The sequence below is a fragment of the Phasianus colchicus genome, chromosome Z (genome assembly GCF_987193195.1).
Source record: "Phasianus colchicus chromosome Z, bPhaCol1.hap1.1, whole genome shotgun sequence".
Lineage (NCBI taxonomy): Eukaryota > Metazoa > Chordata > Aves > Galliformes > Phasianidae > Phasianus > Phasianus colchicus.
The window spans coordinates 81449703-81477509 of record NC_143476.1 but is presented as its reverse complement, the minus strand read 5'-3'; the positions used below and the strand labels follow the sequence as shown (position 1 = coordinate 81477509).

The window sequence follows — 27807 nt, the reverse complement described above, 5'->3', positions numbered from 1 at the left end:
CATTCATATAAAAGACACTAACACACAAGCACAAATTTCCATAATGTGAGAAAGTGAAAAGGAAAAAGAGGATTCTTAGTCTTTGTAGTTAAGAAGAATTATATTAATTCCTTTTTTATAACACAATGGGTAAAACTAAATTTAAAAAAAAAAATATGTCCAGAGGCAGATAAGAGAGAAGAGTAAACTACATTTCTGGAGATCTGTTCTTTGTTCTAACTGAAGATGAGCTCAAGCTTTTATCCCTCCTGTTCCAACCAGGTAAGACTTCTACTTAAGGCTTGATCTCCAAGGTCCAGCTGATCTCTGCTGCAAACTCCCAGAAGAATTTAACAGTGACAAGAATAGCCTATTTTAGCTCCTATGGTAGATGAAAAATATACAAACTTATGGGATACAGCTAACGGAGGCCCAGCTTTCTGCTGCCTCTTGGTGCAAGTCATACAGAAAGAAATTGACAAAACAGTTGAATTTCTCTACAGTTTTTCTGTAAACATCACCTGGGACTGTAAATGAGTCCCTCAAATGTGATAGACTGGGACACCACGCAGATAGGTTTTAATCAGATAACATACATGCAAAAACCATGAGAAAGTGGTAGAGGAAATATACATCTAGCAATTGAAAGTTAAAGCAATCAAGATGATTCATTGCAATGACATACAGATCTTTCTCCTTCAGCCTTTAAAAGTTCACATAAAAGGAAAAAAAATCACTACATAGCCTTTTCTCTCACAATACTATCTCAATTAAGAGACTTGTTTGAACAGCTCCAGTTGCAACTTTCTTCACTCTTCAGTATTTTCCTGTGCTGCCTTTGTACCACTTATGCATCAGGACACTGCTGCTGCTATGTGAGTTACACAGAGCAATAAAGGAGAAAAAATCCTCACTGGGTTTTCTGAAATGTGCCATATTGTGAACTGAGACACAAGAGATGCATTTACTAAGTGGGCTAGCAAGTTATTAAAAAAAAGAAAGTGCTCTTGTGGGAGCAGATAAAAGAAAAACATGCCTTTAAAGTCTCTCTCATTTCATATGACAAAGATTCCTGCATTTATGAGGGACATCTGTCACAGAGGGTGAAAAAAAATATTTTAATGTAAGCAAAGAACAGCCCAGGAAAAAAAGTACACTTCAAAATCTAAAAATAATCTTTCTTTAAGTTGTTCTTCAGCAAAAAAATAAGACAGGATTATCAAAACAAGTTATATTCAGACTGAACGCAATTATATCAGAGTAAGTCTGATGTGGAAAGACAATACAAGGCACTTGGAGCTTACAGAACAAGTTTAAGCTGCTTTCAAGATAGAAGGGAAGTGATAAACCAGTTCAGGAGCATGATTTCTTTTACAAATAATTTCTAAGAGGAGATGTGACTGGAACTTTGAGTACTGCAGAAGGCAATAGCCAGAAGCAGCAAAAAAAATATAACAATGCCAAGTAAGATAATTAGCAGATGCTATCAAGACAGTAGAGTGATAAGGTGTGATTGAAGACATCTTTAAGCCACTTACAGGCCTCTTCTTTTTGGAGAAGTAGATAGGAAGGCACAGGAGGGCTCATTATACCCTCACTATGGTGGGCAGAGGCTCCAGGTCACTACTGGCTGCAAACACCTGAGTTTTTCCAGGAGGAGTTGAACAGAAGGCAATGCTCTTCTTTCACCCTCTTCTCATGTTCCTGGGATAAAGGATTGGAGAGGTATAGGACGTAGCCAGTGTGCTATGTGATAAGCTAAGCTTCTTCCATTTGGGAAAAGCAGCTTGTGCTGTGCTCCACCTTGTGAGTAGCTGAATGGATTATCTCCATTTTGCTGGCAACTTTTGACTCGCATTTACTAACTACAGGTCTCACAGCGTTGTTACAGCAGACAGACAGACATTAGAGGCACAGGTGGGAAAAGACAGCTATTTCAGGGCTCTATAGCACATGAGATCTCCTGACTCCTGGTCTGTTGCTCTGCCTGAAGAGGTATGACCCACAAAAATGCATAGGAGTATTTAGGCAATGCCCTTAGAGAGAAACCCAAAAGGGAGCTCAGGGAAAAAAAATCACAGTCTACCATGGAAAGAGACTAGCCTAGAGGGCACGCAGGGTCTATAAGGCATCAGCTTGGTTTAACAGATTTAACCTAACTGCTGCTACAAAGCCCAAAGTCTTCTTCCTGGACAGCAGCTTATAATACAGTGGAAAATGCTTCTCTAGAATTAGTAAATACCATATTTCCCAGTTCTCAATAACTTTTTTGTGGTTTTTTTTGTTTGTTTGTTCATTTTTTGTTTGTTTGTTTGTTTTTTGTTTTTAATCATACTGTAGCCAAAATATATTTAGCATTAAAGTGATGTTATATGTGACTATCCCATGCAAGCCTACCAAACCCATGTACATGATATCCTGGCACTGAAGATAGAAGTAGACATTCATAATGGTTGAAACACTCAAAGTGTAAGAGATTGTACTTGCATATTAAGTCATGCTCATTTTGCCAGCATGGGAAGAAGTCGGCAAGGTATTTTCTAACCATATTATACACACACATATTACGCCAGAATTAAAAATAATTGCATAATAATTGCAACACATTTTGTAGCTGCAGAACTAACATTGCTGGGCAAGTTTAATTTTCCTATTTTTATTCTTTCCGTGCAAATTAAATTTTTAGCATTAACTTTGTTAGATTAACAGAGGTGTGTGTGTTTTTAAAAGAAAAAGGAGAGGAAATGCTGCTGGCACAATTATGGCCATTCTCAAAGGTGAAACACATGCAAAATTAATTGGCCAATGTAAGGACTGTGCATAAGCAGAGGAAAGTATGCTCCCGGGTATAATCGAATGTATTTATTCAATAACAGTGCCTGCCACTATTACAATAATGACTTAAAGTTTTCAAGTGCTCGTTTCCTCTCTGTACTGTTTGCCACTTTAGAAGGTGTGGATGGTTGGGAACAGAAAGGAGCGATCACAAAGATGAAAGGCGAACTGCGAGGTGTGGAATGCGGTTGTTGTGAAGGGACCAGCAGATGGGTTTTTGCGATGAGGAGAAGGCTGGCATCTCTGGTGGCGGAGGAGGTTCACCGACTGGCTAGGACAATTTGTAGACGAAGCATCCTGGTTTACTTGTACAGGGTACGGAACTGTGGTGTTAGTGGTGAGATGCAGAGGTGGGGCAGCGGTTGGCCACTGGTGGCAGATCAGCTTGGAGGAAGGAAGAGACTTTTGGAGCTCATCCAGTGAACCAGCACCTCGCTCAGCCATAAAGCCCATTTGGGATTTTATAACTGCTGGACTCCTGTGCCACCGAACTCCACAGCGGTAATGAATCCGGACATTAAATGAAAAGAAACCCACTTGTCTTCCCTCTAATGCATCCCAGGGCTCTGCGAAAGGGGAATCCGAGGCGCGGAGAAGCGCAGGACGGAAACTCCCTCGCCTCCCTCCTCAGCGTAACGGTCGCGGGGACGCGAGAGACGGGCGGGTAGGCGCGGTGTCACGTGACCCGCCCCCCGCGAGCGCGGGGCTGCAGACCCCCGTTTGAAGGGGGGGCGGACCGACGAGGGGGCGAACGGTCCCCCCGGTGGGCGACCGGAGCCCCGCGGTCACGTGACCGTGGAATGATGTCACGCCCCCCGCCCTATCCGCGTGGAGCCGCTGAGTGTCCCGGGGCGCGCGGCGGCGCTGCTCCGCCCTTCACAGCGGCGGCGGCGGCGACCGGAGGGGGACGCGGCTGCTGCCTGGGGTGAGCGGGGCGCGGCGCGGCGCGAGGGGGAGGCGGCGCGCGCTGTGAATGGGGGCTTTGTGCGCGGCGCCCACCTGCCCCCGCCCCGCGCTGGTAGTGGTGGCGGCCGCGGCGGCGGTGGGCGTACGCGGAGAGCAGCTCCTCCGCGTGGAGCAACAGGAGGAAAGTTCTTCCTTCTCGCCGCGGCCGGGGAGCCCGGAGGGGAGAGCGGGGAGCAGCCCGTGAGTGTCCGCCGCTTGGTTGTTCCCTCGCGTTTATTTTATGTGCTTTTATTTCCACGGGGGGCTCGGGAGGGCTGACAGCCGCCGGCGGGGGCGGGCAGCGCGGGTCCCTCATCGACCCCGCCGCTCCGTGACAGCGCGGCCCGGCCGCGCCTCCTCGCTGCTCCGAGGCCCCGGGACCGAACCGGCGGCGTCGGGCGCTGCTTTCCTGGCGGTCCGGGCGGCAGCTCGGCGCCTGTCGGACCGGGGTCCCGTCGCCGTTAACGACCGCGCCGCCCCCCCAGCCCCGCGGCCGCAGCGAAGCTCGAAGGCGAACCGAGTGTTTTCTTTGTGGCTGCTCCGAAATGCAATCGAGAAAATCCCTAATCGCATCAAGTTCAGCCAGAAACCTTCGCTCCCAGCTTCTCACGGAGTTCACGGAAGGACTGGCTTTTCTCTTGCGCAGCGCTCGGCAGCGAAGAGCCTTCCGCCGGCCACTTGTCACAATCTGAAGTTTCCTCGGGGCTGTGAGCAGTCTGCTTCAATTCCTGCTCTGCTGGCACTGCGGGCTCGGAGCGAGTTCTTGTCAGTGTTTCTGTAGCGAGCGCGCCTGTCGCAGAGCTGACACAGAACGCTTGCCGTCTGCGTAGAGCTGCTGCTGTACGCACTGAAAGGCGGCCTTTTCTTTTTGCTTTTTGTATCCCTGTAGGTTTCAGACCAGTGTTTCAATTTTATTGTTATTATTTTTATTTTTTAAAGCCCAGATGTGCGGATATGTCATCTTAGATAGGCCTTTTGGATTACCTAGGAGTAGATGAGTTTGGTAAATGTCTGTCAGTGACCTGCTTGGCTCTCGTCTCGGGACACTCATGGAAAGCTGTCAATGAGATTTTATTTACTAATAGAAGAATTGCGTAAGAGCTGTATGAACCAGAGTGAAAGAGCTGGATATTAGCTCAGGGTTCCCTTGAGTTCAGGTCAAGCTCAGTGTCAGTAAGTCACTGTGCAGTAGCAGGCATCCGTCTGTCCACTGTCTAAAAATATGGGCCCTGTGCTCTTCTCTTCCCTCTTCCAAGAGTGCATGTGCTAGCAAAGCACTAAAACCTCTTTCCCTCTCCTTCTCCAAACCAAGAAACAGTGCACACCGATGGGAGAAGAGATGTGGAGGGAGGCTGCTGCTCTCGCAAATGATGTGGGTGTTTCACAGTAGAGTTTACTCACTTGCCCCATCTCTTACTTATTTTTTTTCTTTTGTATGCTCCCACTATGTTGCTTTTCTTTTCTCTCTCACTGGTAAGAAGTTCATGCCTCTTTTAAGTGAGAAGTAGTGGCAAGAGGCCACAAAAACTAACTTCTTATGTGAGATGTTAGCAATTCCTAAATCCTTCTGCAACAGTACCCTGATCACATTCCTTTTGAGAGCTGATTGTGGACTGGTTATTTTTGCATAGGGCTAATACTTGAAACAGCTGTGGAGGAAAGCCAAGCAAAACTAGAATAAATCAATTTTAGGCTCTGTGCCTTGCTTAGTGGTGGAGATGGTAGACTACTGAAAATTCCAGGCAACTTTTATTAACTGGATGTTGAGCGGGAACATAGCGATCTGTAACATCTTCTAAGCTTACAGATTTGAATAACTGGCTTTCCTGCTGTCTGTATACTTCCTGCATGTCTGAGAAGCCTAGTCCCTTTGCATGCTCCTTGGAGTTGCTGTCTAGGTGCCTGTGAATGCATATACTGGTGGTAACTCTGCATGTGGGGTAACTTGGAGATTGTTTTGGAGTTGTCAGTCCTTGCTGAGAGTCACCTAATACTGCAGTTTTAACCTGTAGAGGAGATAGGGCAAATAGCTGTGATTCGTGGAATATATTGAAGGTTATCGCTATCAGACTGCCAAAAAATAAGTGAAAGTCTGTTGGTAAACTGTGGAAGTAGTGGAACATCTCCACTTACATTTAAGATTAAAAGTTAATCATGGTACCTGCAGAGAACTGTCAGAGCTGAAGTACATAGCAGTGAAAGAAGGCATCTTTCTCTTGTGTTCAGATCCAGAAAGCTGTGGCCAGTAAAACCCTGAGGTGATGGTAGTGGTCACAGAATCTGCAAGTCACAGAGGTGAGAAGGGACCTCTCGGTCCACCTGGCCTGACTTATGCTTAAAAAGGGGCACTCAGAACAGGGTGCCTGGGGCCATATCCAGGCAGCTTCTGAAGATCTCCAAAGGGGAGACTCCACAACCTCTCCAGACAATCTGTGCCAGTGCTCTGTCACTTGCACAGTACAGGAATGCTTCCTGATCAGAAAGAACCTTGTGTTCCAGTTTGTGTCCATTGTCTCTTGTCTTGGAATTGGGCAGCACTGAAAAGAGTCTGATTCTGTCTTTTTTTGCATCCTCCCTTCAGATGATAATAGACGTTGATAAGAACTTCCTTGAATCTCCTCTTCTCCAGGCTGAACAGTCCCAGCTTGCTCAGCCTTGCAGGAGAGGTACTTCAGCCTCTTCATTGTCTCAGTGGCCCCATGTAGTTTGGTGTGATTGCTTCATTAGGAGGGTGTCATCAGCCTAATGATTAGTGCCTAGAATGTCTTAGATGTCCACTCAAGTCCTTCTTCTACAGAGCAGGTCTCACATTTTAGGTGAGTGCTGTAATAACATAAACATATTTTTGAAAGCTGTCTTAGTTTCTTTTTTATTTTGTACCTTCAAAACATAAGATATGTGAAGTTTTTTTGTTGTTCTTTGTTTTTCTCACCTGAATCTATAGGGTAAAGATGAGAGCCAAGTTTGTCCAATCATTACGAAGAGAAAACTTGTATGCAAGTCTTTCTGAGACTGTAGGAAGATGGTGTTCCAGTTTCTTTCCTCATAAATGCTGAGGCTCAGGAAGCTACTGGGAGCTATTGCTGGTGGGCATGCAGAAACAGTACCTCACATCTGAACCACCAGAGGCACTGGGATGCCTTCAGATGTCTGTGGGAAATTTGGCATTCAAATGCTTTCTTAGAATCTGGTATGCAAGGTCTTGTCTGAATTTCCATGAGGATATCTCTAAGAGCCCTCTAGATGTTCATAGTTCTCTGAAGCATGGGAAAAGTATCCTACATGTTGCGCCTTCTCTGTCTAGTATTAGTGCTGCTGCTACTGAACATGATTTTCAACAGCCTAAATAAAATCAGATAAAATTGATTCCATTTTCACTAAGATGTGGATACTGATCTTGCTGAAGTTCTACTCACTTATGACTGATAGTCTTTCAGGGTAGAAAAAAATCTCAGTTCCTAATACCTTTTATGAAGTGTGAATGTGCTTAATTTTTGGTTTGTAAATACACCCAATTCCCTTTCATTTTCAGATAATGTTTAAAAATGTAATCCACTTTGATCAGCTAAAATGTTTTCCCTCCCAAAAACTTGGAAGCTGAATAGAGTAGGTGTGTTATTAGCACCATCTCTGAAAGTATTTCTAGACTAGGGAGGTTTTCAGTGGAATATTTTTTCAAGGCCTTTCAGCAGTGTAAGAGCTTAGTTAATGGGAGTGGGGTTGGCAGGTGTTTTTTGGTAATCTAAATCAGTGTTCTTAGCTGCTGCCCTTGTACGAGGCTGTTCTATGTTAGGCTATTTCAGAGTATTTGTCTATAAATGGATGCAGTTGTTTCTTTTCACACTGAAGATTGCATCTCAACAAGTTCTCATGTTTGCTGATTCTGAAGTGCAGTTAGTTGAATAATACAGAATATTAGGAAGTAAGTATAAACAAGCTCTAGTTGTTGTTTTCTTGGATTTCTCATGTAAATAACTGACGTTTGCAAAGTGAAACTCTGCATCTTTTTTCTCTATTTCAGTTTGTATGCTTCAATTCCTGTCTAGTCCTGTTGGACTAAATAATGAACATGGGAAAAGTCTTCAGATCTGCAGTGCATCTTATGTTTGGTGAACCAAAGGAATATGGTCTCAAAATGGGGTGACACACAGTGTGGGGGAACTTTTTAGTTTGGAGATCTGGCAATTCAATGCAGAGAAAGATAGCAATATATCCTTGCTTATGCAGTAAGTCTTGTCTCGCTGCAAGCTCACTGTTGGCAGATACTTTGAGACAAAGGAACTGGAGTAAGAACAGAGTAAAGTTGTAGCATAATGATTTGAATGACAGATGTGCTGGGACTTCACTTGAGATACAGTTTTGCCTGGAGTTCTGTCCGGTATGTCAAATGAACAAGTCAGAGCTGTGTCACATTTTGAATTTTCTCTACTCTTCTCTGTAATTAACAGTGTATAAGGCCTTGTTCATGCAAACTTTCCCCAAGGAGAAAGCACAGTTTAACAAATTGCACATATCCCAGATTGACAGTTGAGTATTAGTTGTGTAATGTCCACAGAGACTGGTACGACTTTAGCTGCAGCCATTAGAAATGAAGTAAAATATTTGCAGATTTTGAATGTAGAGGATATGTAAGAGTAGAAAGCTGAGGCAAAGCATCCTGAAGAAAAGAGAGATAACTACGTTTGTTAGTGATGCAATATCTGTAGAGTTCTTAACTTCTGGGCTCAAATGCTTAAATTTGTACTGTTCAGCACATCTTTGCCAGTGATTTGTGAGCAGATTGAGAGATTGTACTAAGTTACCCAATGCCCCTGCTATCTCTGATGTCTGATTCTGTTCTGCATGGGATTAACGGTCTATAAATCACTCCCATTTTTGTGTTGTATTTGGGCTTCTCAGTGCATTTTTTCAGTGTGTTTTCATTGATAAGTAATAGCAGGTTAACCAAGCCAAGAATTATTTGTCTTTATAGGTGACAGTAAGTTCCATTTGTTTTTTCCTATGAAAGGAAGAGGAGGATAGATTACTCAAGATGGAAAAACTGAGTTGTGTTGATGAAGACTGCGGAAATTTTCCTGTAGCTTTTGATCTGATTGTGTATGCTTCTCTGCTTTGGAATGAGAAGTAGAGGAATGTGCTCAGCTGGATGGTAATTAGATGGTAGTCATAGATGGAGTGCTAAGTGGATTTTTAAAATTTATTTACTCTTAGGAAACTATGGATTTACTTGTGTTCACATGCAAACAACTGGAGAGTCTGGTTAGCTGCTAATACCTTCAGGTGATCCAACAGCTTTGGAGAAGCTTGTGTTTTGGCATGTTCTTGGTACAGGTTTGTAGGTCAGGGGAGCTCAAGCATGTGAAGTATTTGACAAGCTGGGTACTGAAGATGGGCAGCGGCAGAAATGCTAGAGCTGAGGATGCTTCTGGCAGCCCTGCAGAGCTGACTGCTTCAAAGACTTGTTCTCCTGGGTCACAGCAGGGCTTGTGCAGAAAGACAATGATTATTCAGAGAACAAATGATGTTGTTTTGCTGTAGTTGAAGTGACTTCTGGGACATCTTATTTTCTCTTTTGAGAGTAGTTACATTCACACAAAGGAGATGTAAGTAAATAGCAGCATTGGTACTTTTCTAGACTTTTTTTTTTTTCGTATGTATCATTTTACCTGTATGTTGCCAGATCTTGCATACTCTAGTCTGTAGCCACATAAACTGAAAAAAAATCTGGAATTTTTGGGAGTGAATCAGGAAATCAGCTGACGATATAAACAGTGCTTTGCTGCAAAAGAACGTTTTGAGATGGAAGCTTTTCAATGTGTTCTGAAAGAGATGCATGTCCTTTAACACTTAAAAGTAATTAAATTCAGCGTGCACTAATCATTAAAGGGTAGCAGTCATTGCCATGAACAGTATGCACCGCATATCCCTAAGGCTGTTTTACTTTACATCACTGAATATTTGGCCATTCAGTATATTGACTGTAGCGCCCATATTGTGTAGAAGACCTTGCTTGGATTTTGCAGCAAAGTGATGAAAGGGAAAAAACAAAAAAACAAAAAAAGTCAGTACAATTGTTTATTGTGGTTTGCCAAAATCTTACTATAAATCAGTGGGGAAGATTATCTTAATCTGATTCCTACATTTAAACTTGAAGATGGTGCTGTATATTATAACAATGAAATTATCGAGGCTGAATACTACTGCATCAGTATCTCTTACTTTTTCACTAGATAGGTTTGCCATCAACCTAAGGATGTTTTCTGCTCCTGAGAACTGTTTCTTGTTATTAAGCTGAAGGAAGATGAGATAGAAGATATTTAATTTTAGAGATAATGGTTGACAGCATGTGATCAGCGTTAGCTGTAGAGAATCTCTGGAGTTAAGCAGTTCTGAACTGCTAACTTGCTGCAGCTACAAAATGACAGCATTTATTACCACAGTTATTTTGGAAAGGGAGAAATACCACAATAGGTAAAACTTGCTTCTTGTTAATAGCTGTGATTCACTGCAGAAATAGTTTTGAAGTGTCTTGATTCTCCCTAGTGAATTTCTAGTTGTCGTTTCCTGTCTTGTAAAACAGGAGTTTATTAACGGTGCTTCCTTTATTTCCCCCTCTGGCAAATGAGCAGTTGTCATAAAGCTCTACTGAATCAGGATGCTGACCTCTTTTTGCATCAATTCCAATAATTACACCCTTTGAGAGGTGACTTCCTCCTTAAAGCAGTGCCAAGAAAAGACAGCCCTCACTGCTTCGTGGGTTTTTATCTCTACAGAAGGGTTGTGATACAAAAGCTGTGATCATAATGTTTATGTTTAACTATCTTTTACAGAAAATAAATACAGATGTAAAATGCTCTGAACTCAGAAATATGGTTTTTTGTGTGCTTTTCCATGCTTCTATAATTATTCTGTGGATTTCATTTTCAAATTCAGTGTATAGAGCGCACTGCACAAGAAGTGAAATATCTTGTGGGGAAAAAATAAGTTGGCTTCTGATGGTATCACAGCTCACCTCCCTTCTTCCTATCTCAAGATGGGGAAAGACAGCATACTGGGAGTGCTTGCAAAGCTTGTTAACTGGACTGCTATAGGTTCCTCTCAGAAAGAATTCAGCTTTGCATGCATCTTTAAGGAGCATTTCTTACAGCCCTGAAGTTGAGTACCTCATTTCCATGGAAGCTATAACAAATATTTTGTTCATGGGAGAAAAAAGTGGTGAGGGGGTGGGAAGGGGAAAGACAGCTTATAGCAGACAGTCATTTGACAGCATGTATGTAATAAGAGATCTGTTATTGATTCCCGCTGCAAAGCGTTTGGTTCTATTGTATTAAATGGTGTAATTAAACTTAAACTTATCTGACTAAAAAAAAATTTAACTTTTACTTTTTTACTTTTAGAAAGACCTTCTTAGTCTGTGTTTTGTTGGATATTGCCTGATATTTCTCAGCTTTCGAAGTCTCTCTTGATCTTTTTTCCCCTAAAGGTTTTTCTGGTGGGGTGTATATTTAAAGAAGGCCAGCTAACATGTCATTTGTCTTGTCTGTATTGTGCTGTTTCCAGTCTTCGTGATGCCCATAATCCTTGGTGGTACTAGAGAATGTGTTAGGAGATTATTGGGCTTTTGTTGGGGTTCAGGCTCATTTCCAGTGCAAGTCATGACAGCTGTTCTATGGTTTCACACTTTCTTCAAAATTTGAATAGGTGTAGCAGATTTGTTTAGCCAGGAAAAAGCTAAGGTATAGTCAATTCAGGGTATAAAAAGCTCTGACAAATTTTTTGCTGCCCTTTTGCATCATAAAGAATTAGACACAATGCTGCTATCTAATTTTCCTTATTCTCATACCTTGAAATGAAAAGCAAGAGCTCTCAGTAAAACCCTGTCATATATATGGATGCAGTTAGGAATCTCATGCTACTTTAGAATGATTATTTAATTAGACTCAGAGTCATATAATTAGAGTTAATAATGTTTTAACAGCCTACAGAATTATTCCATCAAAATTACCTGTTGAGGTCTGTATTCTGTGGGAAACCTATTTGTGTATATGTAGTACATGGGATTTTTTGTTTGGTTGTTTCTTCTTGTTGTTGTTTTAAAGAAATGTGCTTGTGTGTGTCTTAAATGGCTGTCAATTAAATATGAGGTTGAGCTAAATTACATGTTTACTTAGTGTTCATTCTCCTTCCTGAATGGTGCTCAGTGTTGTGCTTTGTGGAATTGTTTTTATGTACTTTACCAAGAGTGAACAATGAAGTTTCATTTTAAAACATCTCTTATAGGCAAGGGAGCATGTAGAATGTAGCAGCATGTTTTCATAACAGTAAGGGACTTTCTCTTATGAAATAACTGAAATTCACTTTCCTTATCAAACTGTAATTGAAGGTTCCTGAAGAAGGATGCAACACACCAGTGATCCACCATGACCTAGTAGATTTTGTGCTGTAGTCCTCTTTTTTAGTTATTTATCAGTTAGGCTCATGGTATTTTTCTCCCTTTTATTTTTCCCGAAAGTGGAGGGGGGAAGTTTATACAGCTGAATAACCTTTGCTTTAAACTCTTCCTTCAGCAAAATTTCTGTATAGCTGCTAACCTTTGTGGTTGAGATGGATAGATTGGCTTTTCCAGTGAGCATACTAGGAAGCCGGAACGTTTTTTGTATAGATGTCCTTTTCTTGTCCTTAAGTATGTTTCTCTTCCATAAAGTTTTTCTATGTGGTCTAGGAATAGACACATTGCCCTGCTACTTTGTGTCTCTCACCATTTACATTTAGCTTCGATTGTTACATACTGCAGTTTCCTAGGAGCTGGGGAAATTCAGGATGGACATTAGGTTCTTCTCCAAGAGAGTGGTCAGGTGCTGGAATGGGCTGCCTGGGGCAGTGGTTGAGTCACTGTACGTGGAGGTGTTTGTGGAACATTTAGATGAGATACCAAGGGTCATTGTTTAGTGGAAAATATTGTGATAGGTGGACAATTGGACTGAATGATCTTGGAGGTCTTTTCCAACCTTGGTAATTTTGTGATTCCTTAGGAAACTTTGCTCTAGTACAGATTCCTTAGTTCCCTATAAAATCTTGCAGCTTGTCTGTTGTTGGTTGTATGTGTTTGCATAACTGCTGCTTTTTTCATTTCAAAGGGATAAAAGAGAAACTTGGCTTGTTTGTGAAAGTGCATCCTCAAATTGAGAACAGTTATGATTTCTCAAATGCAGAATTGCACAGAATTTCAGAATTGTAGGGTTGGGAGGGACATCAGGATATCATCTAGTCCACCCCCTGCTAAAACAGGTCCTGTAGAGTACACTGCACAGAAGAGCATATCTTCAGAAAAGGAGACTCTGCAGCCTCTCTGGATGTCTTTTCTCTGGATTCCTCATGGTGAAGTTTTTCTTGCATACACATAGGGTTTGTTACGGGAGGAGCATAAAAGTATTCTTCCAGTGATTAACCTTCTTCTTGCTTAGATGGTTCCATCTTTTATATTTTGTTGAGCTGTACTAGTATGTATCATGTATGGTTTACAGTTAGTTTTGAATTAGTGGTTAAATGTGTACATGCAGTCCTTCTAGCTATTACAGAAGTATAGTTGTAGGATAGTGAAACTTTAATTGAATGACTCAACATCCATCTTTCTGCATTTACCATTTTATAAATGGTTGCCTTGATGTTAATATTAAAATACTGTGAGTAGAGAGGTGATACGTGCACAAACATGTCAGATCTGCTTGTAGCAAGAGGTAGCTACTGTTATGTGACGCACATTTGAGTTTTTGCTAAAGGCTCCTCCTGTTTTCCTGTGGTCAGATTTAGGCTTGCTTTTAAGTTTGGAAATACAAAACATGTCTCTTAGCGGGTTGTTAATCTTCGTTAGAGCTTGAGGGCTAAATCCTTGAAGGGCAATGTATGTGTGTAAATTCAGTTCGGATTTGTCTGCCCGTGAGCTGAATGATATCAAGTTGGAAACTTCTTTTTTTTTCCCCTTAGATATTGAAGAAGGATAAAAAAAAAAGACAACTTCTCAAACGTTTCGAAGACTGAATGTAACCAGGATGAAGAGCTTAAAAGCAAAGTTCAGGAAGAGTGACGTAAGTATTTCTGCTGAGTTTGATTGCAGGTTTCCATGCTGGAAACAAGTTCTTCACTCCCACCTTGATAAGGTTGCAGGTTAATGAATTACAGAGAGGAGCAACTTTTTCCAAGCACAAAGGCATTAGCTGAGTATAGTACGTATTAGGCTGTTTTGAAATGCAGTTCTATGTTATGTAAAGTATTTCTCTACCTTGCTTCCTTCTTAGAATAACCAAATCAAGCATATACGCATGGGGCCTGCAAAATTTCTCTTAGATTGTGCTCACATGCAGATTGAAACTTTGTCCCAGGTGCAGGGTTAAGCCTAGTGAGGACTTTACTGCCCAATTGTATTTCTGTCTAAGTATAAAACCATTCTTATCAGTGTGATGTTTGAGCATATAACAAAAGGTCTCCTTATCCTGTGGCAGGTTTTTTTCGTTAGCAAGAGTATAAGAACCAGCTGTGCAATTAGGGCAAGATGTGATTTATCAATCCCCACATGACAGGAGGATTGGATGCAAGGCTTGATCAGTGAGGACAGCAGACATAAATATGAAACAGTAGTGAGCACATCACATGTTGTGTATTTTTAATGATAGTATCAGTAGCGACCCAAACTCAAAGTTGAACTGTGTGATCCTTCGGATCAGTGTGACTGCTATTGTCCAGTTTTGTCCTTGTCTTCCTACTGCTAATCTTTCCAACTCCTGCTGTATACTCATGTTGATGCTCATGTGCTATTGCAGTGTGCAGTCAGTGAAATAAATGATTTTCAAGATCTTACATAGAATTTGTAACAAATATTCATGAAGAATGTGATGTTTTTTCTTTCAGAGCAGCAGATAAGTTGTAGAAGGAAAGGGTGTTTTTTTTTTTTTTTTTTTTGCCATATTCCCACAGAGCTCTAGAGCAGCTGTGTTTGGTGAAGATTCATAAGGTTTAAAAGTGGAGCTTCTTTAGAGAGGCTGGTATTTAGGAAAATCACCACACACTGCAGTCAGGAGCAGTCCAAGCTGTTCTTTGGTGCAAAGATGGTCTTGTAGTGCTCCGTTAAAGTGATCTCTCTGTTCTAGTGATCTCAGCTTGTAATGCCCTTCAGTAGCTATGAAGAAGAAACAGGTGCTGTTGCAGTGTGATATGTAGATATGATTACCGCTTACCAAGTCACTGAACTGCAAGTTAGTATTTGTTGCTGGCAGCTGTTGTATTGGCATACTAATGGTAGCACTGTTAGTTAATCTACTCCTTCAAATAAGCAAGAGCTCTTCCTAAAAGGACCAACTTTGTAGCCAAACTCAATATGGCAACTAACTTTTGGGAGTAGGATGAAACACTTAACTTTTAGGCATGTTTTACTTCTGTTGGTGACCAAGCCAACTCAGATGGTGGTGCAGCATCTTGTGCTGCTTTGCAGCAAATGAACATGACATGAGTCTTTGGTGTCTCGTCTAACTGAATATGCCTCTCAGTCTACAGCTGCTTATTTGGTTGCCAGAAGTTGTTGCCATTGCGATGAATAGCAGCAGCCACTGTTTCAGTTCACTTTACAGTAGTTAAAACTTCCTTTAAGTGTCTGCTTGAGTAATGAGAGCAGTCCTTTTGCTAATGTAGGGACATACTTGGTATTATGGAAATTAGGTGTGCCTGTGTGTTAGCATGACTTCATTCACACTTTTATGCTAGTTGGCTGCACTGCTGCTCTAGAGCAAAGGCTAAGTGACATGCATATGATGCAACTAGGTCTTGCTGTAGCTGGTCCACCCACTGTTATTCAGCTGTTTCTCTTATTCCTTACTCACCTGGCCTTGTCTCCTTAATCCCCACCTTTCCCCCCAAAACCAGGGGAGGTCTCAAAGTAATTGCTGTTTGGGTACTACTTCTGTCTATCGTCTTTGAGACAAAGTTGCAAAGTTGATCACAAAGAATTTTTCAGATACCTAATGGTTAGATAGGTAGCTCTAAGAGCACAGCAGTATAAACTCAAGAGGGTCTAATTTTCTCTGTGTTGAAGCCAAACCTTAAGGGCATAATTCAAAACAGTCAAGTGGGGCTGTTGTGTGTTCTGTGATGATAACCAAGGAAAATTATCCTTCTTTTTAGTTTCCATATGCTTCTCATAGTTAGAATACAGGAGGAAGAGGAGGTAGTTTTAGTGGGAGTTATTCTTATTTGTATCTCAGTTTATAAAATATGTTAACTGCTTTCAGGTTAAGAAGAAAGTCAGCAGGGATGGAGGGCCTCTTTCTCATTCTGGAAGAAGTCTTTAATGTCCTAGTTAGAACTGGAAATATCTTGGCAGAGGGAATGGTACCTTTTCTTTTAGCCTCGCTTGTTTGCATTAAATAAATAGGAAGAAGGGGAGGAGTAGAAATAAGTCTTCAAGGTATGTGTGGGAGACAGGGGTTAGTCAAACAATTCTCCAGCTGATAACATAAAACTGTATTCTAAAATGAAGATTGAGTAGGCAAATTCACTGATGCATTAAAATTCTCTAGGCTGTTTTGAAGTGAGTGAATTGAAAATGGGCACGCCTGCTGGTATTTATGCATGTATTAGCTGTCTCCCTGCTGTAGAGCTTTGTTGTGGTGCTATGTCTACACCATTCTTGAAGCTTTAGAAGAGCCAGCCCGGCTCCCTCTTCTAGTGTCTCTGCCCTTCTGGTTTTAAGGATACCTAACTCTCAATGAGAGACTCAGTAAGTCAGTTCAGGATCATAAAGTGATGGAAAATTACTTTGTGGAGTTGGTTTTAGCTGATCTAGCTGTTTAACTCCCTGTTGTGTCTCACTGAAGGCCAGCCCAGAGAGGAATGGTGAAATTGGGGAGGAGCAGCAGTACTTCTCTTCCTGCAGCTGTTTTCATGGCTTAGCTGTGTTGTCAGATCACACCTTCAGATTTCTGGCATAAAAAGCTCTGGGCTGGGCATGCAAGTAGTGGAGTTCCAGGAACGTGCATATATATATTGCTGGAAATTCTGAAATTTATCAAAATTGGTATAGTTCACATCTGAGGGAGGGGAGCAAAGCTTATCTTCTGGCTTTGCGATTCATGTTTTTGCTACTCAGATTCCCTGTACCTTAAGCAATTCACTATCTTTGTGTGTGTAGGCAGCTCTGTTAACCAGGGAGTCTTTTTCCCCCTTCACACATTTAGCTGCAGTGAAATCATTCCTAGGGGTTACTGTTGCCATATGAATATGTGTATGTGAAGTGGAGCAGTGAGATTTAGTGCTCTGTCATAAATGTTTTTCAAAGTATGATGTACAGGAGAATGGATGTAGTCTAAAAATCTGAACAGGATGCCTAAGTGGAGTAAATACTGAGACTAGAAAGTAAGTAGTGAATACTTGAAATATCTGTAGACAGAATGATAGAAATTGCACTTGCATCTTGATGAAGAATTAGGCTATTTTTCTGTCCAAGGGCCTATATTTTTTCCACTCTTTCTTCACTTGTTTACTCCTGATTGTCAAACTAAAATCTACTGTTGGTAGCATCTAAAAGCAGACTAAATTGATGCAAGACACCTATTATATGTAACACTTAGAAAAAATGGTGTGATATGAGCAGGAGCTATCACTTGGGAACTTTTATTTACAGACTGTCAGTAGAATTTTGCCTGTAGGAGTAGGCTGTCTGTAGGAATATTACACAGTGGAGAATACTTGTCTCTAAAGATTAAGACTGAAGTTCTTCGCTTTCTGCTCAGAGAAGTAGAATGTGAAATAATCCAATTAAATCCAGTGCTATCCATCTGATTGGTCCTCATAATTGTATTTAACATTTGTGATTTTAATATCTTCAGTAATAATTAGTTTGTGGCCTGACTTCAAAAATAACTGCAAAAGGCAGATGAGGGTCAACTAGATTTTCAAATGCACAAACATATCAAACCTGTCTAAACATGTTTTGTCTGTTTCTTAAATATGACAAGATGCTCATCTACATTTTTAGACACTTAAGTACATATAAGTATCTAGTTCTTTGACACTAAGATATTGTAGGAACCTAAGTGATTTAGGTGATTTATTTTTAACTGTGTTAATAATTCCTCTAGAAAACAATATGTGTGAAATTTGATTAGGGCTGGATTGATTTCACTCCTAACTTACATATGTGGGAAAATAACTGAAAAGTTTTAGGACCATATTCTGGGAATACTGAAGGCCATCAGGAAACAATTTCTTTCAATTTGACAACTGATTAATTTTCTACTTATTGCTAGCTGGTGATTGAGCAAGAGGAAAATTAGAATTGGTATGTATTTCTGAATGCTTTTAATAGTGAAGAATTAAATTATTAGAATTTCTTGAAATTTTAAAAATTGATCATGCGGTTGAGCAGAAAAATTAGCTATTGTCAGAAGCAGAGGCAAGAGAGGCTGGGATTTCCCAGTGCTAATTGCCAGCTCAAAGTTCTGGTATTTCCCGAAATGCCTATTTGTTGTACTATCAAATGTAGGAGGAAAAGTTTTCTGTTCTTATGGAAATTTCTTCTTTTTGACCTCTAGTGTAGTGACTTTTCCATAAATCTCAAAATAACAAGGTAGTTAGGTACATTGCTGTGTAAAATATCCCAATCTTAACCTAGAGGCTATCCTAATTAAGACTTGGCACTTTTTTAATGCCTCATGTTTTAACTAGTAGTTTCCTATTCAACAATTTTTGAGGTATCAAATGCTTTCTGAGGATCCGGAACTGAAAGATTACTGTAATACATTCCACTGAAATCATTGTGTTCCCATGTGCTCTGGAGTGAGTGTGTGGGAGAATAACGTTTGGGTGGGGAAACATTAAATGAGATTCTGCTCTATTATTTTTAAACAGTCCTTACATTCTTTTACCCTCTGAGCACTACAAGTATCCTAAAAAGGAAGATGGGATTGTTGAGAAGTGCAGTATCCACCCTGTGAATATGTGCTACCTCCAGTTGAGGTAATTGTGGCTTGGAAAAAAAAAAAAAAAAAACCAACAAAAAAAAACATACAGAATTCTCTCTGACTAGAAAGTGGAATAGCAGTGCTTTCTGATTATTCTCCTCAGCTATTTAGAAAATAAACTTCTGAAACTTGCTTTTGCAAGTTTAGAGCCTTGCATCTGAGCAGAAATAACCCCTGGTTCCTGTATAGCTTGGGGACTGACCTGTTGGAGAGCAGCATGGAGGAAAGGGACTTGGGGTCCTGGTGAACAGGAGGATGACCACAACCCAGCACTGTGCCCTCATGGCCAAGAAAGCCAATGGCATCCTGCAGTGTATTAGAAGTGGTGTGGTTAGTATGTCAACAGAGGTTCTCCTCCCCCTCTACTCTGCCTTGGTAAGACTGCATCTGGAATATTGTGTTGAGTTCTGGGCCTCTCAGTCCAAGTTCAAGAAGAAAAGAGATTGTTTGAGAGAATCCAGTGTGGAGCCACAAAGATGATTAAGGGAGTGGAGCATCTCCCTTACGAGGAAAGGCTGAGGGAGCTGAGTCTCTTTATCTTAGAAAAGAGGACACTCTTTTCCAAGCTAAAGAGGGGTGATCTCATTAATATTTATAAATATGTAAAGATTGAGTGTCAGGAGGATGGAGCCAGACTCTTCTCAGTGACATCCGATGATAGGATAAGGGGCAGTGGGTGCAAGCTGGAAGGAGGTTCCGCATCAATATGAGAAAAAACTTCTTCCATAGTAAGGTAACAGAACACCATAACAGGCTGCCCAAGGAGGTTGTGGAGTCTCCTTCTCTGGAGACACTCAAACTTGCCTGGACACATTTCTGTGAGACGTGATTTAGGTGTTCCTGCTCTAGCAGGGGGATTGGACTACATGATCTTTTGAGGTCCCTTCCAATCCCTGATATTCTGTATTCTGTGATTTGTCTAGGTGTCCTAGGAGTCCACTATACAGTATGTAGGTTGAGCCTTAATTTTGGGATTGTGTAGGAAATTCTCAACCACTTCCTCTTGGAAAGATAAGTTTTATCCTTCTCTCTCTCTTGTAGTGACTCCTGCTTCTGTGTTCCTCTGTTTGGAGTTAACAGCTCAGCCCTCCACCACATTTTCAGCTTGGGAACTGTTTGGCTTCCTGTCTTCTGTTCTGGACAGCACACAGTTCTGCTCTAGTGAACCTGCTCTCCCAAAGAAAGCTCAAATGTTTGTGCAGAAAAGAATTCAAATGTACTTGAGTCCTTCTGCATACAGAGTGAAACATGCTGCCTGTTGCAGTAGGCTCGATATGAACATCTTACCATCATGTAATAGCTTTTGACTGGGACATAGAACAAAAGGGAGTAGGTCAAGTGAGAGCTGTATTGTGTGTTAGAAATTATGGTAGAGTGTGATTTGGAGTTGGCTAGCTTTGAATAAACAGTTATTTCGTAGAACAGGATTACAGTCTGGAGTGTAGTAGAGAATGTTTTAGTTGGGTTCCTAGATGAGCGCTTTCAGTCCATAGCAAAATGTCTCATCAGCTACAAATTTGTAATTGCTTTGGTTCTGGTCCTTTGTCTGTTAAGTATTCATTGTTCACTCAGGTCAGGCTGATCATGTACAGTTGCAATCCTGATCATCTAGCCTCATAATGTTGTTGTATGGCAAATATCAATGATAAATCTGCTTTAGCTCTGAAGCTAAAGGAGTGTCAGATAAAACCTGATGGGCTGGCCTCACCCATCTGCTTCTCATTTCTCTGTCCTTTTGGTAGTGCATCCTGCTCACCTGTGCTCTGCTTTCCACAACTGTGTTATGTAACATAATCACTTCTGAAGTAAATGACATGTTTCCTTCACTGCATTCCTTTTGATTTCTACCTCCGCCCATGCTTGTGCCCCAGTATTGTGGGAAAAAAACATCTCCCATTATTATTGGCCCTGGAGTCATATTCTTACCAGCACTTGGTAACATGGTGCTAGTGATTCTCCTGTAAAAATAGCAAGGGCCAGGTGTCTACTTTTCAGTCGTGTACTCAATTTTATCTCAGGCTTCTCCCTGCTTGCTCTCTCTCTCGTTTAGAGCTGGAGCAAGGGATAGAGATTTTCAGAAAAGAAACGTTGATTGATCTCCAATACTGATCTACCCTGCTCGCCTGGGCAGTGCATGGCCAGCTAGACACTTTGCAGCTGTGTTCTACTCATTCCAGGATGGCTGGAATGGCCATCTCCATGTGATTCTATCATTAAAAAGAGCATGTATAAAACCTTTGTGGAAATGAAGTGAAAAATTCCCATTAAGGAAAAAAAAAGGTTTCAACAGAGTTAAACCCTGTAGCAATATACAACATTGTGTTAGAATGTGAAACTAGCCAGTTTAATTGACATTTCATTACAAACTCAAGTACCCAAACTGAGCACCATGAAGAGAGGGTGGTTAGGAAGAAGAAAGGCAAATTGTCTTTTTTTAATGTTTTTAATTTATTGCAGCAAGGAATTTTTGCTGTGTAGAGACATGTCTTTTGTGTCCCTTTAAACAGAGCACAAAAGTTCAAAGACTTCAGCTTGGAGGAGTTGCAAAAAAGCAATTGTTCTTTTTTTTTAATTATTATTTCATTTGTTTATTTTATGCAAGATTTAAATATTAAGTAGAATAAAAATAGGAATTAGCTGTCTCTGTGTTCTTACTGAGGTAAACTACATATATACTCTTATTTTCTTGGCACTATTTGTACCTAGTCTGATTTTAACAACAAAAAATCTGTCCAGCTGTCAATTAAAACACATGTAAAACGGTTTAATGAGTGGTCTAGTCTTCATGTCAAAAGTGTTGTCTTGTGTCTTACTATGAATAAAAACATCTGTTGTGAGTAGGCACTGTAGGATTAACTAAAAGCTAAACCTCCCATACATCCTACTCTACTGAAGACTTTTGAGCCTTTTCATCCCATGCTAATATTTTGAGAGCATACAACAAATATTATAATGTTCATCAAACCAAAGTAGGTGTACTGTTAACTTTTGTTATCACAGCTTTCAAGCCCTGTTCTCCTTGCTTGTTGTTAAATACCCAGCTGAGTCCAGCATTAGCTGCATGTTAAGCCCATTTCTGTTTCCTTTCTCGACAAGATTTTGTATCTCAAGTTTCAAGCCATGCGTATCATAAAGGTGCATGAAGCTTAAGTGTAGAGGAGAGTGAGGGCATTAGTGGCCATTCTTCCCAGGAAATACCATGTGGTGATCAGGGGCAGTTGGGCCTTTTTTGTTTCAAGGTTTAGATACCTTTGAACAGCTGTGAAGGAAGAGTTTTCTGTGGTCCGAAGGCAGGTTTATTAAGTGAGGTGAGGTTGATGGCTGATGTTTGTACTTCACTTTGTTAGCTGAGGTGATTTAAAAACTTCAGAGCTATGTAGAGAGAGAAAACAAAGCTGGGGTGAATGTAAGGCTTATGGAAAGTTGTATTTTTGGTAGTGAGAAAATGCTCTGCTATGACAGTACTTGTCTTATTGTTATGACAGTGTATGTATACTATAACTCAGTAGTGAAAGTGTGTTATGAACAGCTACTTAAGTTTTGTAACCAGATGATCTTCCTTAATGAGCTTTTAAAATACTACAGACTCTTGAATATTTCACTTTCTTATGAATTGATGCAGAGCTAATAATTTACAGTTATTCATAACTGGGTGTAATTTGGTTGTATAAATATTTGAAACCTGACCTGGCAAGATTCCAAGCAACTTGCTTTAGTTGGCCTTCCTTTGAGCAGGGTCGACTGCCTACCAAACTTGGCCATTTTCACAGAATCACAGAATCACCAAGGCTGGGAAAGACCTACAAGATCGTGCACTCCAACCATTCACCCATCCCCAATAGTTCTCACTAAACCATGTCCCTCAACACGACATCCAGATGTTCCTTGAGCACATCCTTGGGCAGCCCATTCCAGTGCCTGACCACTCTTTCAGACAAGTAGTATTTCCTACCGTCCAGCCTAAATCTCCCCTGGAGCAGCTTGAAGTCATTCCCTCTAGTCCTATCACCAGTTACACGAGAGAAGAGGCCGATCCCCAGCTCACTACAACCTCCCCTCAGGTAGTTATAGAGAGCAATGAGGTCTTCCCTGAGCATCCTCTTCTCCAGACTGAACAATCCCAGCTCCTTCAGGTGCTCCTCATAATGCCTGTGCTCCAGACCCCTCACCAGCTTTGTTGCCCTACTTTGAACCCGCTCCAGGGCCTCAATGTCTTTCTTGCAGTGAGGGGCCCAGAACTGGACACAGTACTCAAGATGCTGAGTACAGGGGGACAATCACTTCCCTGTTCCTGCTGGCAACACTGTTTCTGTAGCAAGCCAGGATGCCATTAGTTTTCTTGGCCACTTGGGCACACTGCTTGCTCGTGTTCAGCCCAGCATCAATCAATACCCCAGGTCCATTTCCTCTGCGCAGTCTTCCAGCTAGTCATCCCCAAGCCTGCAGTGTTACCTGGGGTTGTTGTGGCCAAAGTGCAGGACCCGACATTTGGCCTTGCTGAACCTCATCCCATTGGCTTCAGCTCAGCTATCCAGCCTGTCCAGATCCCTCTGTAGGGCCTCGCTCCCTCCAGGCAGATTGACACTTCCAGCCAACTTGGTGTCATCTGCAAACTTATGAGAGTGCACTCAATGCCCTCATCCAGTTCATCAATAAAGATATTGAAGAGGAGAGGCCCCAGCACTGACCCCAGGGGAATGCCACTAGTGACAAGTCACCAGCTGGATTTAACTCCATTCACCACCACTCTCTGGGCCTGGCCATCCAGCCAATATTTTGTGATTCTCTGTTAAGATTTGTGTCTAGAAACAACTTATTGGAAGCTTGCAATGCTCACAAAAGACACAAAGAGTAATCTTAAAAAAGGTGCTTTATTCTAAAATGTTCTCAGATGCCTTAAAAAGAAACACTTGAGGATTAGCTCAAGGGTGTCCAACCCATAGGCTGCAGGCTGCATGCGGCCCAGCTCTGCTTGCAGTGCAGCCCATCTGCTGCCCTCCACCACTACAGTGGCACCTTTTCCCTGGGTGCTTAGCAATAACCAAACTGTCAGTTTGTGATCAGCGCTGACTGGGCTGGAACCAGGGGATGAGGAGGGTGCTAATTCTGCCTCTCATGGCAGTGGTACACACTCAGTTGCACCGTGTCCCACGTATATTACACATGCCATGTCCTTGAGGTGCTTGTTGAGAAAAACACAGTGACTGCAGATGCTAGTCTTTCAACTTGCTTTGTGGCATCTCAGTAGAAAACAAAATCCAGGAAAAGAAAGATCTTGAGTTAAGGAAGAGAATGCAAGGAAAAATAGACAGGTGTGTACTTTATCGTGTACTTTATCGGTAAGACAAACAATGTGGCTCTATGCTTAATTAGTAAGGAAACTGAGTCATTTTTCAAGATCACAATGTGAGAAGACATTATCTACAGAAACATGCTGCTAACTTTGATGTGTATTGAGGAGTGCTTTGTAAACATAAAATAGTGGAGCTGAAAAATTTGTCTACCATCTCAACAAAATCTTAGAAAAAAAGAAAGTTAAAACACAAACTCTGTCTAGCTCTGTCACAAAAGCTAGTTATGTGATAGCAAATCTGACTGTAAAAAAATCAGAACTATTTACTGATGGTGTGTTTATTAAGTAGTGTTTGGAAAGTGTGGCATATATAATTTGTCCTGATTAAAAACAAAACGAAAGCAGATTTTTCTGAAACCTGTTTGTCTCATCAAAATGTCACCAGGTGAACTAGAAAAATAGAAAAATCTATCAAAAGAAATTTGAAGAGTAAAGCTGCCAATTTCAAATGTTATGCTTTGGTGATAGATGAAGGTACTGATGCTAGAGATATGGCTCAACTTGCCATTTTCGTTAGGGGTGAATTCACTGATGATGAATATAATATCACTGAAGAAATGACTGTTTTGGTGCTACTGAAAGACACAAGTAAATCTCCTGAAGCAATATGTATGAAGCAGTAAAATTACATTAAAGCGATTTTCTTTAACCTTTGTCAAGATTTCTGTTGTAGCTACTTATGGTGTCCTAGCAATTGTTGGTAAGAAAGAGGGACCTAAAAATTAATAGGGGACAATGCAATTGCCACTGGCAACTCACTTTTGATGAAATATCACTGTATCATACGTCAAGAAGGTTTCTGTGTGAAAGCCTTAAAAATGAATAATGTCATGCAAATTGTCATCAAAGCTGTGAATTTCACAAAGTCCAAGGAGCTGAATCGTAGAATCACAGAGGTTAGAAAAGGCCTACAAGATCATCCAGTCCAACTGTCTGCCAGTTCCAGGAGTTCCTTAAAAGTGCAGATGCTGATCATAGGGACATCATTTACTTTTCTAAAGGAAGGTGGCTAAGTTAAGGTGAAGTGCTAAAAAGATTTTATGATTTGCGAAATGAAATCAAGTGTTTTATGTAAACAAAAGAAAAATTTGTGCCAAAACATGGTGATGGAAAATGGCTCACAGATTTAGCACTTTTGATGGATTTGACTTTTTGATGGATATTCATTTAAATGTGTTAAAAATGTGCCTTTAAGGTGAAAATCAATTTGTCTGTGCTGTGTTTCAAACCATAACAGCATTCAAAATGAAACTTGAATTATGGCAAGCTGAAGTTATGGCAAATAATTTCATGTGTTTTAATATATTGGCTAAACAAAGTTGTATGAACAGTGAAAAATATGCAGCCTTGCTTTCCATTCTGATAAAGGAATTTGAAAATAGGTTTTAAGAATTCTGAAAAAAATCATCAATTTCTTGGTATATTTGTGACTTGATTTTCAGTTCACATAAACTTGTTACATGCACATTTTAAAATGGAATGTATAATGTTGCAATCAGAGTTTCAGCTCAAAAGAAAAGTTGATCATGTCTACTTACCAGACTTTTATCTTAACAGAAAAAAAGTATTCCTCACTTCATGATCACACCTTATTCATGTCATTGCTTTTGGACAGTGTGTACATTTGTGAATGACTATTTTCAAGGATGAATCACAGTAATAGTTCATAAAAAAATCTCAGATGATCACCATGAGACGTGATTGACAACTGCAACTAATTCCACTGAACCAGACATTGATCTGTTAATTTCACAAAAACAAGGTCAAATACCCTGCTAGTTTCATGTATTTGTTGCTCTTTAAGTTTTAATAAAACATATATTAAAAAATATATATTTTTAACTTATATGCATTAACTGAATTATATGTTCTGCATGTGGCCAAGACAGTTTCTCTTCTCTCAAGCCAAAAGGTTGGACACCAATGGGCTAGCCTCAGGCAATACTATGGTGTCTTTGTTCACTTGTTAGCAGTATAGCTGCCTGGACTTGTGGACTTATTCCAGTACAGCTATTTAAGGAGCTATCATTTTTACTTTATTTTTATTTTTATTTTATTTTTATTTTTACTTCTTGATCTAGACCATCTAGAAGTAGCTGTAGACTTAAGCTTTTTAAAGTACTCTTGAAGATGTCTGTGATTGAATACCTTTAACTACAGCTGAAGGATGTCTTTCATCTGTTTGACATCTATTTGACATAGCTTTTATTTACAAGATCTTCTCTTACTATATTTTACTCGTTAAATATTTACCTTCAAGTTTCTTGAGGTATCAACCTCTTTCTGGCTGTTCTTGTTCAGCATCTAACACTAGTGCTATTTGATGATATTTGGATTTGGGAAGGTAACCTAACTTGCAAAACAATCTGAAACTCAAGCTAAACTCACTGCTGTACAGCCATCTGTCATTCCCCAGACATGCTGCTGATGCTTCTCTTAGATGCGGCTAAATATACAGTTAACTGTCTAGAACACTTATATGCTACAGATGATGACAGAAGCCAAGGTCTTTTTGTAACTTTGCAAACAATGTGGTTACTAGTGCTTATGTACGTGTCTGATACACATATTTTACTCTGCTTGCAGGTGTGTGCTTTTCTTTTATCTTTGCTTCCTTTACTGTGTGTGGTGGAAACCTCTTAGGAATCCTTTGGGAACTTGTCTGCTGATCCAGAGACTGAAATAGGGCCCTTTGAAGTCAGATGGCAGACTTCAGTCTGCTTGACTGAGCTTTGAATCAAGAACCAAAATGTTGGCTTGCTGGAAGTGAATGGTGAGGCTTCAATGAGGTTTGGACTTCCCTTGATTCTAGCATAGAAATATGTTTTACTATTGAGAATACTCAGTGTGGCAAGTTATCCTTTAGTGACTTTGTGAGGGCTGTTTTTCTGTTGTTATTTTGCTTCTGGGGTGATTGTTTGTGATCTGACATGAGTCTGTTCAATAGATACAACAACAACCTCTTACTGACCTTGTGCTGATGATGTGAATCACAGATCTATAAATCATAAATTTGTCAGAAGTCTAAATGAAGTGCACCATTGGAGATGTAGGTGAGATGGGGAATTGCATATAAGCAACAGTGTGAGCTAGTCAGTTCACTGCTTGAAAGAAGTTTTATTGCATGCCCCAGGAGCACATAGGTTGCTGTGTTTTTAAAGGAGAGAAAACTGTGTAACAAACAATCAACCTTATTAGCTGCTAAGGTATATGGTAGATGAGTTACAAGAAGCTAGTGCAGTGTCAGATTCATATCTTCAATTGTTTTACCTTTGTTGCTTCTTGTCAATGTGCATTTGAATGTCAGGGGAAAATTTGAAACTATAAATCCGAATGCAACCCGTTTAATGAGAAAAGAGGAGATTCAGTTGAGGACAATGATTTGTGAGTACATTTATAAAAACTTTAATTTGGAGGTTGGGTTTGAAATGCATTTGAAATATGGGTTGACCAAGTTATTTCTGTGTATTTATCAGGTGAGGAAGCTGAATTATTTTTTTTTTAATAATTCTTCTGGCTAAGGGCATTTGAACGGTGTCATGTGCTTATGTCCTCTGTTCAGGCTTGAGAAGGCCACAAATTTCAGCTATCTAGCATGTGTTCAGTGCATTTTACTCAGGGGTGGGATTTTTGTGAATTTCTTTTTGCCCACCCATTTATGTTCCTGTCCTACTTGGTGTACTGAGT

At 40.6% G+C, this 27807-nt stretch overlaps 1 protein-coding gene across 4 annotated transcripts in view; it reads left to right on the top strand.

Moving 5' to 3' along the window:
- Nucleotides 1-3324: 3324 nt before the first annotated feature.
- RAI14 (retinoic acid induced 14) overlaps nucleotides 3325-27807 on the top strand; it is a 94885-nt gene continuing 70402 nt past the window's right edge. For 3 of the 4 annotated variants that reach the window (XM_031608423.2, XM_031608422.2, XM_031608419.2), the window contains exons 1-2: nucleotides 3325-3739; nucleotides 13744-13844. In XM_031608423.2, coding sequence (XP_031464283.2) covers nucleotides 13809-13844 — 36 coding nt within the window. In that variant the 5' untranslated portion in view covers nucleotides 3325-3739; nucleotides 13744-13808. The other variant, XM_031608421.2, reaches the window with a different exon arrangement.